Genomic DNA, 20,071 nt, shown 5'->3' with positions numbered 1-20,071 from the left:
ACCACCATGCCCAGCAAGACGTTGCTTTCAAAGGATCAAAATGACAATAACAATAAATAAAAACAACATTCTCTCTGGTGAGACTAGTTCCTGCATTTATCCGCGTTGAACGCTCTTAAACAAAACTCACTCACTCTGGCTTCAGCCTTCACATTCAGGGTTTCCCAAGGAAAGATGCCATTACCCCAGCAGCCTGAGTTACAGCCAGGCTGTGACACAGAGTGGACAGAAGAAGATTAATTAAGGCCATTGGGTTGGAAAGGACAAATGAATATGACATAGCAACATGACAAATGTGTGTGAGCCCAACCCTAATTAGCAATAAAAAAAATAATACTTATCTTTAAAATGCACAAAGCACATATTTCCTGTGACAACTCATTCAAGTTAATCGCCACCTTAAACAACCAGGTCAAAGAATGCGTGGGCTAAACAGATGCCTCCCCTGCCTCTAAGGGGGCCTTCACTAACCAGTCCTCCCTCATGTGACGGGGGAAAAAAACTGATCTAGGGGCTAGAGAGATGGCTCAGCGGTTAAGAGCACTGACTGCTCTTCCAGAGGTCCTGAGTTCAATTCCCAGCAACCACATGGTAGCTCACAACCATCTGTAATGGGATCCAGTGCCCTCTTCTGGTGTGTCTGAAGACAGCTACAGTGTATTCACATAAATAAATTCTCTAATAATAAAAAAAAAAAATTAGCCAGGGTGGTGGCGTACACCTTTAATCCCAGCACTCAGGAGGCAGAGGCAGGCAGATTTCTGAGTTCGAGGCCAGCCTGGTCTACAAAGTGAGTTCCAGGACAGCCAGGGCTATACAGAGAAACCCTGTCTCTCGAAAAAACAAAAACAAAACAAAACAAAAAATTTTTTTTTAAAAGCTGATCTAGAGCCGGGCGTGGTGGCGCACGCCTTTAATCCCAGCACTCGGGAGGCAGAGGCAGGAGGATTTCTGAGTTCGAGGCCAGCCTGGTCTACAGAGTGAGTTCCAGGACAGCCAAGGCTACACAGAGAAACCCTGTCTCGAAAAAACCAAAAAAAAAAAAAAAAAAAAAAAAAGCTGATCTAGAGAAATGGCCATATGACACCAGGAATACCAACATGACTCCAGGGGGAACACCTGTCTATTCATAAAATGATAGATATGCAAAGAAGTTAGAAGCATGGTGGAGAGTTCCTGGTCCTCTTATCTCAGCCGCCCAAGTGCATGGAAGAACAGACACAACCTGGACTGGCTTCCCTGCCCCACCCAAGCCTCAGAACTGAGGATGGAACCCAGGCCTTTGCTTGTTAGGCAAGTGCTGAGCCTCCAACCCCCAGGACAATTTAACTTGATGAGTCTGTCCTCCCATACGGGACTGTGATGCTGAAAACAGGCCACAGCATCTCTGCTACTGCAGGACTCACACCCAGATTCTTCTGTGCCTGAACTCAGTGGCGCCCAGTGGGACTTCCACCTCAGGAAGTACCTCATGGCCCTGTGGAGAGTAACACACACACACCCATCCCACCCCAATTTGATTCTACTTTCTTTTCCTTTTCCTGGTTGGCTTGTAAGTTGGGAGTGGGGGAGGAAGGGGGTGTTTGTTTTTTAAGACAAATTCTCTTTTCCCAGGCTGGCCTTGAACTCACCACAGAGCTCAGAATGACATCAAACTCCTGACCATCCTCCTGCTTCAGCTTCCCCCATGCTGGAATCACTGAGCTACACCTTCCCTTGCTCCTACCAGCAAATAAAGGAATCCCCCAGAGACTCTTTTCTACTTTAGGTTTTTTTCCACAGCACTGCAGTTTCTTAACTAGTTATAGAAACATATTTCTTACTTCATTACCTACTGCTATGAAAGTTTCCCAGTGATGGTGACCGAGATTTCATTTTTGTTTGAGATGTTTAAAAAAAAAAAAGGGCTGGTGAGATGGCTCAGCAGGTAAGAGCACCCGACTGCTCTTCCAAAGGTCCTCAGTTCAAATCCCAGCAACCACATGGTGGTTCACAACCATCCGTAACAAGATCTGACTCCCTCTTCTGGTGTGTCTGAAGACAGCTACAGTGTACATTACATGTAATAAATAAATCTTTTAAAAAAAAAAACAGGGGAAGAGGGGATATCTCACTGTGTAGCCCAGGCTACAACCCAGTGTACAGAAGAATGTCCACTGTGTGGTAAGCATTCCATAAACACCTGACGTCTGAGTGGGTGCTCGAAGTTCAGTGAGTGACCAAAGCACGAAACACTTGCGGGTTCCCTGGGATTTGTCTGCAGGGTGCTGTGGAGCTGGTTAGGCCACTCTGCTGTTGAAGACTAGGCCCCCACAGTCTTCCTCAAGGAGGTATCAGGGCAGAGCCGCTTCTCATAGTACAGGGAGGGAGCTACCCAAAGTTTGTGCCTCAGATACATATAAAAAAAGTGACTACCACACTGGGTGTCTTGCTCATGTCTGTAAGGCCAGCACTAAGGCAGAGGGCTGCTATGACTTCCAGGCCTCACTCACTCTCTAGGGAGAGAGAGAATGAGAGACAGACTCTGGGAGAGGCTTGGAGGAATGTTCTGTAGCCCTGGAGGAGAGTGTGGCTGTAGAGGGTGGGGTGGCCCAACCAGCCCTATGAGAATGGCGTTCCACATCAGCCTGGCCCCACCTGTATCTATGTATCTGTGTCTGATATCTCTCTCTCTGTGTGTGTGTGTGTGTGTGTGTGTGTGTCTGTCTGTCTGTCTGTCTGTCTCTCTCTGTCTCTCATTCTTTCTCCCTTCCCCACCCCAATCCCTCTTCTGTTGTCCTCTCTAGATCACCACATAGTGTTTCAGGAAAAACTGTGAGGAATCCCTAACCAATTGAGGGATGGTCAAAGTTTGTGGATTCCACCACCAATGTCAGTTCCTCATCCCTGTCCTATGGGCCCAGATCATAGCCATTGGGTACCAACTCCAGGAGTCAAGTATGCTTGCATGTAGGGCAAGCCAATCTGCTCGTCTCTTCCTTACACAGGTGGTCATTCCAGACTGATGAGAGGGTAGAGGTGGGGTGGAGGATGTGTATGTGTGAGGGTATGTGTGCTTGTGTGTGTCTTTCTCAGTTACTTCCCACCTTCTTTTTTGGGTTTGTTTTGTTGTTCTGTTTTGTTTCTGTTTTGCTTTTGTTTAGTTTTGAGATAGGGTTTCTCTAAATGGCCCTGGCTGTCCATGAACTTACTATGTAGACCTGGCTAATCTAAAATTCACAGAGCCCCATCTGTGTCTGCCTCCCAGGTCTTGAGATTAAAGACACGCACCAAAACTCCCAGCCCACTTCATATTAGCACACAGGATCTCTCCCTGGACCTGGAGCTCCCACATTCAGCTAGACTGGCTGGACAGCATATCCGAGGGTCCTCCTGTCTCTGCTCCGGTTTCACCAGTGTCGGCTGCTGTATCTAGCTTTTCTTGTGTGCACAGATCTAAACTTGGGTCCTCATGCTTGCATAGAAGGCACTTCCCCAAGTGAGCCGCCAGTGAAGCTGTAAGATGCCATCAAGACTTGGAAGTTCCTGACTCTCTGGGTGACTCCTTTATGAGCTGGTAGGACAAGCAGAAGGAGTAGTCAGTGATCTTGTGACTCTGAGATGAGTTGAACTTGGGATGAGCAAAGCCACTGTCGCCAGAGAGATCCCCAAACAAAGGGGCTCCTTGGTAGGGTTCCTAAACCCTAAGAAGCTTTCCCGGGCTCCGAGGTTTTTCAGTAGAAGCAAGACAATACATTGTATTTATTATTTAAATCACTGTGAGATGTTGCGTTTGAAAATTGCCTGGCTGACACACAACTGCTGGTTGTTTTCACGAGTGAAAGGTGAATTGGGGGAGTTCATCTTCATCAGGGAGCCCGGGGGAAGACAGATGTTGTTTCATTTTCCAGACTTTATTGTGGACTAACTCTTTTAATTGTATTACTTGTTTGTAATGACATTTTGTACACGTGTGTGTTTTGGAATCAGAAAGAGATCTGGAAACCAGAAACCCAAATGTGCTCCTCAAAAACTGACCATCAGGTTCTTAGGCCAGGTAGTTCCTCAGTGGTCACTGGTTCTTATAAAATACCTTCTGGGCAATGACTACGGGAAGAAATGGAAAGTGTCCAAGGAGTAAGCAAATTCAATTTTGTATTCAGTGTGTCTGTGTATATATGTGTGTGGTGTGTATGGATGGGTATGTGTATGGTGGTTGCCTATGTGTGTGTGCTTGTGTGTGTATGAGTGTATGTGTGTGTGGTATGTATATATGTGTATGGTGTGTGTGCATATGTGTGTGGTGTATGTATATGCATGTGTGTGTATGGTGTTTGTGTGCATGTGTGTATATTTGTGTGTGTGCATGTGCATGTGTGTGTGGTGTATGTATATGCATGTGTGTGTATGGTGTTTGTGTGCATGTGTGTATATTTGTGTGTGTGCGTGTGCATGTGTGTGTGCTGGGTATATATGTGTGTGTGGTATGTGTGTGCATATAAGTACATGAGGAATTCAAAGAACAGTTGCAGGAATCTGTTCTCTCCTCCCAGCATGCAGGTTCTGGGTTCTGGAACAGAGGTTTGGTGACAGGCATCTTTACCTGAGCCATCTTGTTAGCCCCTTAAACAGGTTTTATAACCACTCGTTTTATTCTTTTTTCAGGGATGGAACCAGGCCCTCCAAACTTCTGTGAGGCCGAGCCCTGTGTCAGGTTTGTTTGGTTTGGTTTTTGTTTTCAGTCTTCCGGATTATTCTGCCCTTTATTTGACCCCCACTGCCCTGGTTTGCCTCCCGGGGATCACGTGGTTTTACTACATTAGCCCCTTAACTCTATTTCTCAGGCCCAAGACTCACCTGACTGTGTACACTTCCTCTCAATACACCTTCTGCCCTGCTTATCAGAGCCATCTACCCAGAGGTCTAATTACACCCTTCCCCAGGGCAGAGCTCTATAATCACTGCTCCTCCCTTAACAGAATAAACCGGGTCCCTGTGGTCTGCATTCAAGGCCCTTGACAGTATGACCTTTGTAAGACTTAGAGCTGCCAGGTCACTGTAGCACTGGATGCCACGCCAAACTAGACCACTATGCTGCTTCGCTGGGCTGTTTCCTCTTGGTTCTGTCACTGCATCTGACCCGTCTTCCTGGCTGGGATCAAGGTCTCTCTCTTCTGAGCGTTCCTCGGACAGCTTTCTACCAGTTTTGACACACTCATTTGGCTTGGGGATAGCCTGTGCTCAGACCTTCCAGAGGAAACTGGCTTCAGGTCTCAGCTGAGGCTGCCGGCTGGATGAATTCAACAAAGTCATCCCATGGTGCTGAATGAAATTCACAAGGACCAAGAAGCAAATGTAGGGAGAGTCTCTCTATGCTGATGGGGCCCAGATCCATTCCCCCTAAAGTTCATGTTTTGAGAACCTAATCCTCATATTTGGATGCTGACGGTATTTGGAGCTGAGGCCTTTAGAAGGTGACTCTGGTTACGTGAGATCATCAGAGCAGGATCCCATGATGGGTAGGACTCACTGCTATAAGAGGAAAAACAACCTAAGTTGTTCACCCACTCAGTCTGTCCATGAGGTGCCCTTACGTGTGTTAAGATGCAGATAGAAGGCACTCATTGAGTTTTGGCCATGCTCCTGAGACTTCCCTACCGGCCGGACGACGAACCAAATTGTTTTCTAGTGCTGAGGACTGAACCCATGGCCTTGAATATATATATATATATATATATATATATATATATATATATATATATATATTACTATACATTTCTATTGTTATTGTGTGCGGGAAGTATAGTATTGTGTGCGGGTGCTTCTCTGGGTAGCCCTGGCTATCCTAGAGCTTGCTATGTAGAGCACGCTAGCTTCTGCCGCTCCCCTCCCCATGAGAGGTGTGTACCACCATACCCAGCAAGTTTCTCTTCTTTGCAAACTAGCATGTCTTTTGGTAATTTTTTGTAGCAACAGAAATGGTACCCAGGCAAGAGTCTATTTTTTGCCCTTTCACTTAGAAAGAACTGTTTGTTTGTTTGTTTGTTTGAAGACCTGAATATTTTATTTGATGTATGAGTACCTGCAAGGATGTGTGTGTATGTGCCAAGTTTGTGCCTGGTACCTTCAGAGGCCAGAAAAGCATGCGAGATTCCTTGAAGCTGGACTTTGAAACAGTTATGAGCTACCATGTGAGTGCTGGGAACTGACCATGGGCCCCCTACAAGAACAGCAAACACTCTTAGCTGCGGCTGCCATCTCTGCAGCCCTGAAAGAGCACTTTGTTTATTTGCACCCCTCAGCACCTGCCCAGACCTTCCCACAGCTGGCACCGGCACCTGACACTACTTTACCGTGGTCATTGTCACTCCTTAGAGTTTTCTAGTGGTCCACTCTACTACTGCTTCCACACAAATGCCCACAAAAGCAAACTCCCAGGAGGCTACCGGTTCAACTAGTCATCTACCCACACACACTCACAGTTGAGTTTGGATGTAAGGGTCGCTGGTGGGTGACATGAACACCAATAGGTCCTGATAACTGTTGGGAAGAGTTGGAGGTTGCTAAGGATCAAAGCCTGGGGTCTTTCCCATGAGCATGCTACTAAGAGCTGTATTGTCCTTACCCCAAACACACATACATACCTTTGTTTATCCATTTGTTGTTTGTGTTTGTGACACGGTCTTGCTCTACACACAGGCTGACCTAGAATTCAGTATACAGCCCAGGCTGGCTCCTTACTCTTGGTTCTCCTCCTGCCTCAGCCTTCTGAGTGATGGGATTAAAGTAATATACCACCACTCGTGGCTCTGGAAATGTTTTTTTTAAAAACCTGAAGTCACGCCTTGGGGATCATTTCATCCCACCTGGAAGATGAGTTATTCCCACACAGATTCCTGCATCTCTTCTCAGCCTAAATTCCAATTATGCTCAACACTGGCAAGCATAAAGCCTTGTTTGGTATGAATCAAGTGGGTAGCTTCCCTGGCACATATACGGGGTCTTTCTTTCCCAGATCAGTGGTAGCAGCCAATCCCAAGTGTACAGGTGTCGATCCCTGAAGGCCAAGCCTCAGGACACAATACAGAATGGGCCTCATAGACCTTGACTCTGGTCTCCAGGTCACCTGAGCTTTCAGCTTAATTCTGAAAGACTGTAATCTAACCTAAGATCTTGCCAGGTGTCTGCGGCCAAATTTGCCCAGGGTGCTTCTCCTCCACCCGGAACCAAGAAGGGATCGCTGGTGGTTTAGACAGCTGAAGAAAGCCAGCTTTAAGAGTCCTAATTACTAGTTTAAATAACAGAGTACAGCGGGCTCTGGTAATGTGATATATTTTATTGGGCTTGTTCATACACATGATGAACAGAAGCTACAGTTTATGCACCTTAAAGTTACTTATCTGAGGCCCTGTGATCTGGAATTATGGAAGGGAATGAGGTTGGAGGACTGGTAGCTCTCAAATATGTACCCCACACAGCCAGTGACAGGCCCAGCAAGGCCAGTGACAGGCCCAGCAAAGATGTCTCAATACTGTCTCCTTCAGATCACCTAATTCATGGGGATATTTTTTTTTTTTTTGACTAATGCATACTAAACTTGTGTTTCCCGGGGTAATTTATGAGCCTGACCTTTGATGAGTTCAGGTGTCCTCTAATAAAAATGTCACCACATGATTCATGAGGAGAAAGACGGACTTGAAACTTCAGATATTCAGAAGCACTTTCCAAACAGGAAGGTGGCTTGGCTTTACCACAGCCCACTCACCCCAAGCCCCTGGGTTTCTAAGCTCCTTTGTATCTTGAAACATTTTTATGTTAGATCTTGGCAGCAGAAGACCTGGCCTCAATGAGAGAACCTGAGAGTTCAAGGACACAGCCTGGCCCAAATAGAGAAACAAAGAGAGCTAAGGTTTCTGGGGTTGGTTGGCTTTTACAGCTTGGAGACATTTGGAGTCTGCCTCAATGGACAAACGAAACCCCTTAGGGCTTAGAGTATTAATTGCCTTGGACAGCCACCACAAGATTCCAAAACCCAACACTCTGGGAGAGAGTTTACTCTGTGCCTCTTGATTCTCTTTCCTTTCTTTCTTTCTTCCTTCCTTTCTCTCTCTCTCTCTCTCTCTCTCTCTCTCTCTCTCTCTCTCTCTCTCTCTCTCTCTCTCTCTCTCTCTTTCTTTCTTTCTTTTTCTGCCTTAACATTACAGTTTGAACACAGGATCTTGCACTAAGCTATACTCACTGAACTAAAGCCCTTGCCTTTCTCTTAAGGACTGATGATGCTGTTGCTCCTTGATGCCTTATGAAATAGGATCACATTAGTCACACTGTCCTCCAGGGCCACTTAGCCTTCTTCCTGAACTCTTTATCAGTTTCTTCCCTCTGCCTTTGTCTCTCTCCAAGTCTCTTCTCATGCAAAGACAGCAATCTCATAGGGTTATGGGGCTCACCCCGTCCATCCAATATGATTCCATTTTAACTAATAACATCAGCAACCACCTTGCCATCATAGCCCCCCCCACCTCCAGCCCCTCTCCCCCCGCACCTCAACCCCCACATATGCCCACCTCCGCCAAAATTGTCACATTCTGAGCAACCAGTGTCAAGAGGCTGCTATGGCTGTTTGGGCTGCCATCACAGCAATGTAGGTTGAGTTGTTTGTTTGTTTGCTTGTTTGTTTAATATTTATTTATTTAATGCATATGAGTACACTGTTGCTGTCTTCAGACACACCAGAAGAGGGCATCTGATCCCATTACAGATGGTTGTGAGCCACCATGTGCTTGCTAGGAATTGAACTCAGGACCTCTGGAAGAGCAGTCAGTACTCTTAACCACTGAGCCATCTCTCCAGCCCCTAGGTTGGATATTTTTATCCAAAGTATTTGGGACTAGGCTGGAGAGATGGCTCAGCAGATATGAGTACCACGGTTTAGATTCTAGCACTCCACAGAGGAGGAGTTCACAAACACCTGTAACTCCAGCTCCAAGTGATTCAAAGCTCCCTTCAATGGTCACCTGCACACATACACACACACACACACACACACACAAGCATGCAATACAATTTTTTAAAAAATAAATAATCTTTAAAATATTTGGGGGCTGGAGAGATGGCTTAGTGGTTAAGAGAACTGTTGTTCTGTTAAGTTCTTAAGACTCAGGTTCAATTCCAAAAACTACATGGAAGCTAAGAACCATCTGTAACTCCAATACCAGAAGATCCAACAGCCTCTTCTGACCTCTGAGGATACTAGACAGACAGACAGACAGACAGACGACTACATACATGAAAGCAAAACATTTATATGCATAAAATAAATAAATCTAATAAAGTAAAATATTTGAGACCACAAGTATTTTAAAGTTCTTTTTCTTTCAAAATTTGAAATGTGCACATATTTTCTCATTTCTTATCTTGGTTTTTTGTTTTTGTTTTGTTGTTGTTGTTGTTATTGTTGCTTTTGGTTTTTTAAAGATAACATCTCACTGTATAGTCTGACTAGCCTAGAACTTGCTATATAAACCAGGCTAGCCTTAAAGTCACAGAGACCTGCCTACTTCTCCTCCTAGGGCTGGGATTAAAGTCATTTGCTGCCAAGCACTCCTTGGGATAGATACAGTGAAACATCTTGGAGAGGGGATCCAAATATAAACATAAAATTCACTCCTGTTTAACATACAACTTATAACATAGCCTCAGTGCAATTTTATATATCTGTATATAACCAAAGTGTCATGGTGTGGAATGACCATACCAGTGCTTTTTTTAAAAAATGCAGATTTTGGATCATTTTAGATTTGGAATTTTTGGATTAATGGTACACAACCTGCATCAGACTCGGGTACTTAAGTCAGAGAAATTTAATTTTTTCATGGTTCTAGAGACAAGAAACCCAAGAGAGCAGGAAACAGCAGGTTCTGACTCTGGTGAGGGAACTCTTTCTAAACAAAAGAAATCTATCAGATCACTTGTGCCCTCATGCATCAGAGACAGGGAGCTGCCTTGTATCTCCTCCTTGGGTACCAATCCCTTCATGACCGCATCTAATTCCCCTGGAGACCCTATCTCCAAACAACATCACTGTAGTGGTATGATAGCTAGATTTAAATGTTAATTTAAATGTTCATTTGACACAACCTAGAATCACCCAAAAGGAGAGTCTTTGTGAGGGATTGGTCTATGGACATGTCTGGTGTGTATGTATGTGCCTTGATTGTGTTAATAAACGAGAGCAGTACCATTTCCTGGGCTTGGGTCCTAGAATACAAGAGAGGTGTCCTAAGTAGGGTTGGTCTTGCTACAATGAATCACCATGACCAAGTAGCAAGTTGGGGAGGAAAGGGTTTAAGGAGCTGACACTTCACATTATAGTTCATCTGAAGGAACCAGAACAGGGACTCAAACAGGGCAGGAACCTGGAGGAAGGAGCTGATGCAGAGGCCATGGAGGGGTGCTGCTTACTGGCTTGTTCCCCAGGGCTTTGCTCAAGCTGCTTTCTTATAGAACCCAGGACCACCAGCCCAAGGGTGGCTCCACCCACAATGGGCCCTCCCACCTCAGTCACTAATTAAGAAAAGGCCCTACAGCCTGATCTTATGGAGGCATTTTCTCAGTTGAGTTTCCCTCCTTTCAGATGACCCTAGCTTGAGTCAGGCTGACATAAAACTATCCAGGACAAGGGAAGAGAGTGAGCTGAGTCCCAGCGAGTACGAATGTATCCTCTGTTCTCTGGCCTTGGGATTCTTTTTGTTTGTTTGTTTTTTGTTTGGGGGGGGGGGTGTTTGTTTTTGGAGTTTTGTTTGTTTGTTTTTCGGGACAGGGTTTCTCTGTGTAGCCCTGGCTGTCCTGGAACTCACTTTGTAGACCAGGCTGGCCTCAAACTCAGAAATCCGCCTGCCTCTGCTTCTGCCTCACAAGCGCTAGGATTAAAGGTGTGCACCACCACGCCCAGTTTGGCCTTGGGATTCTTGCTGTCAGACATCGCTTCTGCTCACTGACTCTGATCTCTTTTCTTCCAGGCTACAGGAGTTTGAGATTTTCAGCCCCTGAATGTATGTGGCAAGGCCATTAGACTCACTTTCGCCAGCTCGTGACCATGGATATGAGGTAACCAGCTACCTCAAGTCCCTGTCACTTTGACTTCCTGGGGGAATGGTGGGTGTAACCTGGATGTGAAGCCAGATGAATACTTTCTCTCTCTAAGTTGCTTTTGTCCGAGATGTCTTAGCACAGCAACGGAAAGTAGGACACGGGGTTAGACCTTCAACATAGACTGGGGTGTGAGGTGCACATTCAATCCAAAGACCTCATCTATCTATTAGGTGACACACACCTTCCAGACCATCCACCTCCCCGTGCAGTGAACAGGAAAACAGTTCAAGTCCTACAGATTAACTCCTCCACTGTGCAAGGATTCCAGGCCACTGACATCAGACGACCCCAGATCAGTCCTTTAATAACCACCCCTGTGCCACTAGAATCTGTGTCCCACACTCCCCACACAACCTTTGCAACAGGGGAGGGGACAAATCAAGAAGGTCACCCTTCCCCTCCTCCCTCAGGAAACTGGGCTGGCTAGTCAGCAACGAGAATTCTCAGGGGGAACGTTGCCCAGCTCCAGAAGTGGCCTTGGAAGCTGGCATGGTCCCCTGATTGGAAATAACCCCAAGGGAAGGACAGCCTGGCCAGGACCCAGGCTGACAGATTCCCTCTGGGGCTCCCACAGACCGGTTTAGCAGGAACTGCCCTCTGCACCCCTTACACTGTTCATGTTAGCACAGCCGGTCGAGGAGACAGCTTGTATTTCACCTTCAACAGCAGTCCTTGTCCCCAGTCTCAGCACCCATGCCACACTGCAGGACTGCAAGCCCCTTCTGTTCTCTAGCCATCGCCCTCTACACACACTGCCTTTCCTACCCCCTACTCCAGGGGTTTAAGGAGGCACCATGCGCTGTTTGGGAACACTGTGCCGCATCTCTATTAATAATGCATGCAGAGAGCCCATCTCCGAGGAGCTCCAAGTGCTTTCCAGGCATTATCTAATTAGCCCTCACCACATCCCGGTGAGGTTCAACAGATGCTGAGCTCCAGCGAAGCCATCAGGGAAAAAAAAAAGAAACATTGACTCAAACAGAGCTGCTAAGGTGCTCGGGCCTCCTCCTGGCTCCCCACCAAAGCAGGAGGCACACAAACGGGCCTTACTCAAGGAGTGAGTGATACCCAAATACATGAAAGAGCAACTGTTCCCACGCCCAACAACAGGACTGACACAGCAAGAGCAGGCCATGACACAGGTCGGCCACAAACTCCAATGCTTCCGAGACCATCCAGTGAGTGTGGGAGGTGTCTGTGATGGACTCACACATGTTCCAGCTTCCAGTCAGGACATCTGACCTAGAGTGCTGGAGGCCAGTAAGATGGCTCAGCTCTTACAGACACTTGCCACCAAGTCTGAGGATCTAAATTCAATCCCTAGGCCTGACACAGTGAACAAAAGCAACTGACTTCCTCAAGTCATCCTCTGACTCCACTGTGACACACACACACACACACACACACACACACACACACACATGAGCAATAAATAAACAAAATAGACGGAGAATGGAAAACAGCATTAAAAAATAAATTGAGTCATTGAGCTTTACTGGATGTTCCTCTAGGCAAGCATGAGTTCTTTTTCATTGTTTTTCAGGCAGGGGGAAGTAGGTTGTTGCACTATGAAGTGCCACACTATGCATCCCAATCCTGCCCCTGCCCCTGCCTCCAGAGCTCTGGGATGGTTGCAGATGCTCAACCTACAGCTGCAATCTCCTTCAGAGAATCATCTGTCTTCTCAAGAAAGAGACCTATGGATGGGGCTGGAGATGAGGCTCAGTGGTAGAACACTTGCCTAGATATGCAAGTTCCATCCAGACCTACAAAGTAATAATGAATAGCAATAGGAAGAGGAGGGAGAAGGAGGAGGAGGAGGAGAAGGGGGAGGAAGAGGAGGAACTGAGCATGATAGCCCAGGCCTGCAATTCCAGACTGAGAGACTGAGGGAGGAGATCCTCTGGTGCCATGCCAGCCTGGCCTCTGTAATAAGGCCCTCTGTCCACAAAATTAAAAAGAATTGGTGGGGACTGGAAGTGGTAGTGTAATGTGTTGCAGTGCTGGGGACTGAGTGGGCCTTGTTCTAGAAGCACCTTATCAGTGAAGCAGATACCCAGTAGGTAGGTACAGTAAGCTTGCTGAACTTTCTGAACCAGGCGTGGGGGCTGGGATATGACAACCTCACCTTCCTGGAAGTCCAGGGATCTGGATTTTCTTCGGGGCTTTATTGCGACTGAGATGGTTAACCCTAAATTTCAATCTGATTGAAGCACAGGAGGCCCAGGTAAAACATTATAGCTGTGTGTGTCTGAGAGGGCAGTTCTGGATAAGATTAGCAGTTGAATACATGGACTGGATTAAAAAGAAAAAAAAAAAACTATCCTCCCTGACATGGGTGGGCTTCACCCAACCAGTGGAGGGCCTGAGATAACAAAAGGTGAAAAGGGAGGCTTTTGCCCTTCCATCTTGAGCTTGAGCTGAGCTGGCCCTTGTCCCAGCACCAGTTCCTCCAGTTCTTTGGCCTTGAGATTCTTGCTGTCAGACATCGCTGCTGATCAATGACTCCAATCTCTTTCCTTCCAGGCTGCAGGAGTTTGAGATTTTCAGCCCCTGAATGTATGTGGCAAGGCCATTAGACTCGCTTTCGCCAGTGAACAGTGGGCGGAGCGATGTCAGTGGCAAGTGGAAACATTCAACTATTGCCGCAGGTCTCTCCTGTTTTCTTCCTCTTTGTGGTCGCCACGAAGTCATACACAGAGGCTGGCCTGCATCTGTCAGGTTGCAGGAGTGACCGGCATGGCCTGAACCACCCTGCTAGCCTATAACATATGTACAAGACTCGGGTACCGTGGGGAAGCGTGTGCTTAGCATGGGAGAGGTCCCAGGTTCAGTCTCAGGCACCAAAATAAACAAAAACAAAAGCCAGGATCAAGAGATACATTTGTTCCTTTTCCTTATGTCTTTGTTGGCGGTGGTTTGGTTTGGTTTGGGGTTTTTGTTGTTGCTGCTGCTTTGTTTTTAATTTTTAGATATTATACATATTTACCTATTGTGTGTGGCATGTGAGTGGCCTCTTGTGAAGGTCAGAGGACAACTTGGAGAAGTTGGTTCTCTCGTTCCACTCTGTGGGTTCTGGGACTCAAACTTAGATCTTCAGGCTTATCGGCGGGTGCTCTTAATAGACTATCTCTTCTCCTCCTCTTTTTCTTTTTGCTTTTTTTTTTGGAGACAATGGCTCACCCAAGGTAACCTTGGAATTATTTCTTTTCCTCCCCCTGCCCCCCTGCCCCCCGTCCTGTTCTGTGTGTGTGTGTGTTCACATGCGCGCAGGTGTGTTTGATGCATGTCTGTGTTGGGGTTAGAAGATAACTGTGGGATAGATCCTTGTCATCCATGTAGTTCGAGACAACGTCTTGCCACAGCATATGCCAATGTTGCTGCTCCCTAAGCACCTGGGGATTCTCCAGTTTTCGCCTCCCACCTCACAGCCCCTTTGCTTTATGTGGGTTCTAAGATGTAAGCTCAGATCTTCACATTTTCAAATTCAGACCCTTGCACTTGTAAGGCAAGCATTTTACCCACTAAACAAAGCTTTTTTTTTTTTTTTTTTTTTTCTCCTCCCCTTAGGGGATGGGGATTCTCCCGAGGTAACCCAAGCTGGCCTCAAACCCATGATTTCCTCTGCCTCCAAGGTACTGGGATGACAGGTATACCCAGCTAATAGGACTGTCACAGTTTGGCTTTGGTTATTACCATGTCTTTGCTTAGTCTGGCCTTACCAATACACTGTCCAGAACACTCGGTCAGTGTACTGCTCTGCTCTGCCACAGCGATCAGCTGAAAGTGGACAGTAATCTCCCTCAAACCAAATGATTTAGTATCTGCCTCCAGGAGTTCAGGTATGAGCTAATTGTGTGATAGTGAAATTGCAACCATTGTAGAAAAAATAAGTCTTTCTTCCCCATGGTGGGAGTGAATGACTCGTTCTGGGGACGCTATCTCAGAAAGAATGGAATGTTGTTGCCTGAACGTTACCTCCTAGGTGAGCTGTAACAAGAGCAACACCTGCAAACTGTAGGCAGAGACAGGCAGCCCTGAACCTCAGAAACGAGCAAGTGGAGGCCAGACAGGCAGTGCTTCACAGAGGCAGAACTCCTGAGTTCGATTCCCCAGCATCGCACACACACATTAGCTGATCGTTGCATTGGTACAAAGATACAGAGCTGCATATATTTCAATAATCAACGTATTATCTTCCAGAACACAAAATGTTGACTTCAGTTAGGTTTTGAATATTCCCAAGAAAGACAACAGAATTGAATCTCGGAGTCAGAAGGGATGTAAAGAAACATCTGGTCTGTCACCACTGGTAGATGAGGGACCAAGACAGAAAAACAACTTCATTTCCATAGGATAATCTGCATTCCTGGTTTCTCCCTGACTTCTGAGCCCATCACCATTAGGCTGGACCCTGTCAGGGTCCATTAAAGGAGATAAGGTCCTGGGAGTTCCTAGTGGCTTTGCTGGCACAGTGTCAATAGCCAACAATGGCTGAGTGCTTTTTATCAGGCACTCCTCCCGTTGCACTATTAAAGTGGTAGACAGAGACAATAAATAACTGACACTCCCCTTATCGGTTATACCAAGAAGGAGCCAGGACCTTGAGTTCGACCCTGTAAGCAGCCTCTGTTGTTTATAGAGGCAGGTTGACTCAGAGCTGGGGACACTCAGCCTCGGCTTGCCAAGCACCCTCACCAATTGGTGTGATTCTCACCAGAGACTTGAAACTGCTCGGCAGAGAGCTGGAATGTGGTGAAGTATCTATCACTGTAATGCAGCACTTGCGAAGAGAAGGCTGAAGAACCGGAGTTCAAGACCAGCCTCAGAGAAGGAGAAGAAGGAGAAGAAGGAAGAAAAGATGCACCATTTGAAGCTGAGAGAGGTTTTCTACTAAAATTCTAAGAAAGTCTAAGAAATACTGCGAGGCCCAGGCTAGATACCCCTACAGCAAATATAGCATACAAGAGGGCAGTATCTGCTACTAATTATCAACTCAGAGAAATGAATAGCACAGACACCAGAGCTTCTATTGTTCAGTGAGGACCTGAGATGCCTGGTGGCAATTCTTCAGGGGCCAGAAGTCCCAATGCCCTGTAAAGAAGCAGTCAGTGACTGTCATCGAAACAGCTATTATGGGCTGGTGAGATGGCTCAGCAGGTGAGAACACTGACTGTTCTTCCAAAGGTCCTGAGTTCAAATCCCAGCAACCACTTGGTGGCTCACAACCACCCGTAATGAGATCTGATGCGTCTGAAGTTAACTACAGTGTACTTATGTATAATAATAAATAAATCTTAAAAAAAAAAAAGAAACAGCTGTTATGCTGTGGATTCCATGTCAGCCGCAGGATTCAGGCAACCATAGGCGGCAGATTGTGACTCCGGCTCAATCTGACAAAGAGCATCAAGGATAAAGTTTCCATCTACTGAGGACATCCAGGGCAGAACACAGAAGTAGAAGCAAGACCATCAAAGCAAAGACCAGGCTATCATCAAAGGCATCGGGGATCAACTATGGTGTTAAGTATTAGAAGGGAGTCCTGGGCCAGCAAGATGGCTCAATGGGTAAAGGTACTTGCTATCAAATCTAAGTTCTATCCCCAGATACCATGTGGTAGGAGGAAAAAACCAACTACCACAAGCTATTCTCTGACCTTCACACATTCACATCATGTTATTGGGTGTTCCCATATACACATACTTATAGGAAGACACACATATGTACATACATACACATAAACACACAAATAAAATAAATCAATTATTTAAAGGTAGCTCTGGGGTTTAGGAAATGGCTTTTCAGATAAAGTGCTTGCCCTAGAAGATACAGGACATGAATTCAGATCTTCAGAACCTACATAAATTTAGACACAGCCATTCCAACAATACTATGGGAAGTCATGGATGAAGACGGGAGAACACTAGGATTTCCCAAGCCAGCTAGCCTGACGTGTACAGCAACAAGCTAGAAACCTTGTCTCAACAAGGTGGAGGTGAGGACTGAGGTTGTCTTAGGACCACATGGAGCACCAGGGTATGCATGCCCACGCACATGCATGTGCGTGCGCACATGCCGTCATGCCCATGTATGTCTTCAGTCCCAGCACTCAGAAGGCAGAAGCAGGTGAATTTCTGTGGGTTCCAGGCCAGCCTGGTCTACATAGGGCACTCCAAGACAGCCAGGGTAACATAGAGCTCTCTCTTTCTCTCTCTCTCTCTCTCTCTCTCTCTCTCTCTCTCTCTCTCTCTCTCTCTCTCTCCCCCTCTCTGTCTGTCTGTCTGTCTGTCTCTGTCTCTCTCAGAAATGAGTATGTTTTGAGATAGGCTCTTACTATATAGCCATGGCTGGCCTGGTATTCAGTATATAGTGCAGGCTGGCTTAATGCCCACAACCACTAAATTGCTGGGATCACAGATGTGCACCCCTATACCAAGCTCCAGTGATTCCTTTAAATTGGCTAAAAAAAATGCTGACAAATTCCCAAACGAAGCCCAGGTCTCTTCAGTTCATCCCCTCAAAGACCCCCTAGCAGCAGGCACCCTCTTCTCCCTCTAAAATACAGTTGTTGGATCTGGGGGGGGGGGGGAGGTGTTTTATTCTTTTCTTTTGTTTTGTTTTTGCTTTTGCTTTTTTACCGCAGAGACTAATTTCTGGGTTTTTATCTGATCTCGATTTTTGTTCAAACAAATCATTTCTCCGGCCTGTGTTCAGGAGCAGCAGCGGCAACTGCCAAACGGCATACTCTCCCTCATACTTTGCCTTGGTGTTAGGAGGAAAATTAGACAAACCGCAAAGCTGTGCTCCACACTTCATCCCATGTTATAGAACAAAGACCCTCCCAAAGGTTCGGGGTTCTGCATTCCAAATGTCAGCTCTCTATCGGCCAAGGCATGGATGGACTGAGGGAAGCTGCTTGGTGATTGTGGGGACAGCTCTAGATCACCTCACAGCAGGACAGGGGAATCCTGACGTAGAGCCCTGCATGGTCAGGGTAGCTGTTGTCTGAGGCCAGCCATAACCACAAGGACACTCAGCATCTCTTCCTTCCTTCCTTCCTCCCCTCCCCTTCCCTCCCCTCCCTCCCTCTTCCCTCCTTCCCTCCCTCCCCCACCCTCTCTTTCTCCCTCTCTCTCCTAAGCATCAGGACCATAATCCCAAGGGGCAGCCTGAAACCTGCCAGAGTAGCCTCAAACTCATAGGCGCTATCCCATCTCAGCCTCCCAAGTTGCAAGGATGACAGGCCTGTGCCACATGAGTCCAAAGCACTCAACTCTGTCACCCTCTAAAGGCACTGCCAGTTTACACTCACTGCTGGTCAAAGGCGTAAGCATGAAACCCAGGCTCCTTAATGTGAAGAAGCCCTCCAGGGTACAGCCTCTGCCGAGTGAGTCCTCCCTCCTTCTGCTTCCTCATCCAACCTGAGCAAGTCTCTGTTGCAATCACACTAGGAGTGTCAGGAATGTGGCTGTTAATAACCAGCTGTGTCTCCTGACTAGGGGAGCTGGTTATCTGAAATCATCCCAGTGAAACACTACACGCCAAGACACATGCAGGCACGAGCAGACACATAGGCATAAGCGATGGGCGAAGGATTTTTAAGCTGGGAGTTTTACCAGTGTTCTCCTGTTTGTTACTGTGCTGGGGATAAAAGCCTATGCACCCTAGACAAACACTACCTCTTTCCCATGCTCCCAGTGCCCTGTGTCAATTTTACCATGTTTCATTGATGTCCTTTTGGTTTCAGTTGGTTCTTTTTGACTTGTATGTTGTGTGTCTGTGTGACTGTGTGTAGAGGTCACAGAGCAACTTTCATCTCCCACCACTGGGGTCCTGAGGATAGAACTCAGGTAGTCAGACTTGGTGGCAAACACCTTTAACTGCTAAACCATCTCACAGGCTTAGCACATTTTTTGCTTTTGTTTTTGCTTTTGTTTTTTTTGTTTTTTTTTTTTTTTTTCAGACAAGATCTCCTTGTGTAGTAAGGGCTGGCCTTGAACTCAAGACCCTCCTGCCTCAGCCTTCCAAGTGCTAGCATTATAGATCTAAGCCACTTTGCCCTTTCTGGCACCCGTTTCTCAGTCTGTCTTTTCACCGCGTCTCTATCCCCATCCACGAACCTGAGCCATGCACTTCTTAGATGAGTTCTGCACCACTAAACTACATCACCAGATCTCTGTTTACTTATTTTAAGACAGAGTCTCCCTAAGGTTGCTCAGCGTGACCTTCAACTTCTCCCCCCCCCCTCCTCTTCCTCCTCCTCTTCCTCCTGATCCTCCCATCTGCTTGCATTAGAAGCAAACACCAGGCCTGGCTTACTTAACTCTCTATGAGCTGACAACTTGCTCTCTGGGGCTTCCTCTCCAAGGTTAGCCAATCCCTAAACCTGGTAAGCAACTGCCTCTAAGTGGGCCTCTCAAATGTACACCAACCCATCCGCAAGCAGTACCCCCACTGCCTCTACTTTGCTGTGTGACAGTCTCCTCCCAAGCTATCTGCCATAGTTAACTTCAAAGGCAGTTACCAAGCAGCTAGAAACAGTCCCCACCCCACACCCCATCCCCAGCCCGGGGAAAGTATTCAAACCTGCCAATTCTGAGCCTGTATCATCATTACTTTTTTTCGTCGATAGGACAAAATACCTGACCAGGGGTAATTCTGGCTCACGGTTTGAGGGTGCGAGCTATCAGGTCTGGCTACATGACCGTCATGTCACATTGGAACTCAAGAAGCAGAGAAATGAAAGATGTTCTCAGCTCACTTTCCTTCATTCCAGCACCTGGGATGTTCCCACACATACTCAGGGTGGGTCTTCTCTTCAACATGCCCAGAGGTGTATCTAGGTGATCGCAAATCCAGTAAAACTGACGAATGAAGGTTACTCATCGTGGCCTGCTTCCCCTGTCTTGGCCATTCTTCCCTAGGAAACCACAATAAAGGT

General features: G+C 46.7%; 1 protein-coding gene across 1 annotated transcript in view; it reads left to right on the top strand.

The window, feature by feature from the left end:
* The first annotated feature begins 2,840 nt into the window (after window positions 1–2,840).
* Window positions 2,841–20,071, top strand: part of LOC147001014 (large ribosomal subunit protein L37-2-like) — a 57,678-nt gene continuing 40,447 nt past the window's right edge. Inside the window, exons 1-2 of the mRNA XM_085830848.1 lie at window positions 2,841–2,937; window positions 4,645–4,693. Of these exons, the coding sequence (XP_085686974.1) occupies window positions 2,841–2,937; window positions 4,645–4,693 (146 nt within the window). The remainder of the gene's footprint in view (window positions 2,938–4,644; window positions 4,694–20,071) is intronic.

This window comes from Mus caroli, unplaced genomic scaffold, assembly GCF_978045245.1.
Source record: "Mus caroli unplaced genomic scaffold, Mus_caroli_1 scaffold_15, whole genome shotgun sequence".
In the NCBI taxonomy this organism is placed as follows: Eukaryota; Metazoa; Chordata; class Mammalia; order Rodentia; family Muridae; genus Mus; species Mus caroli.
This window is presented reverse-complemented; position numbering and strand designations above follow the sequence as displayed.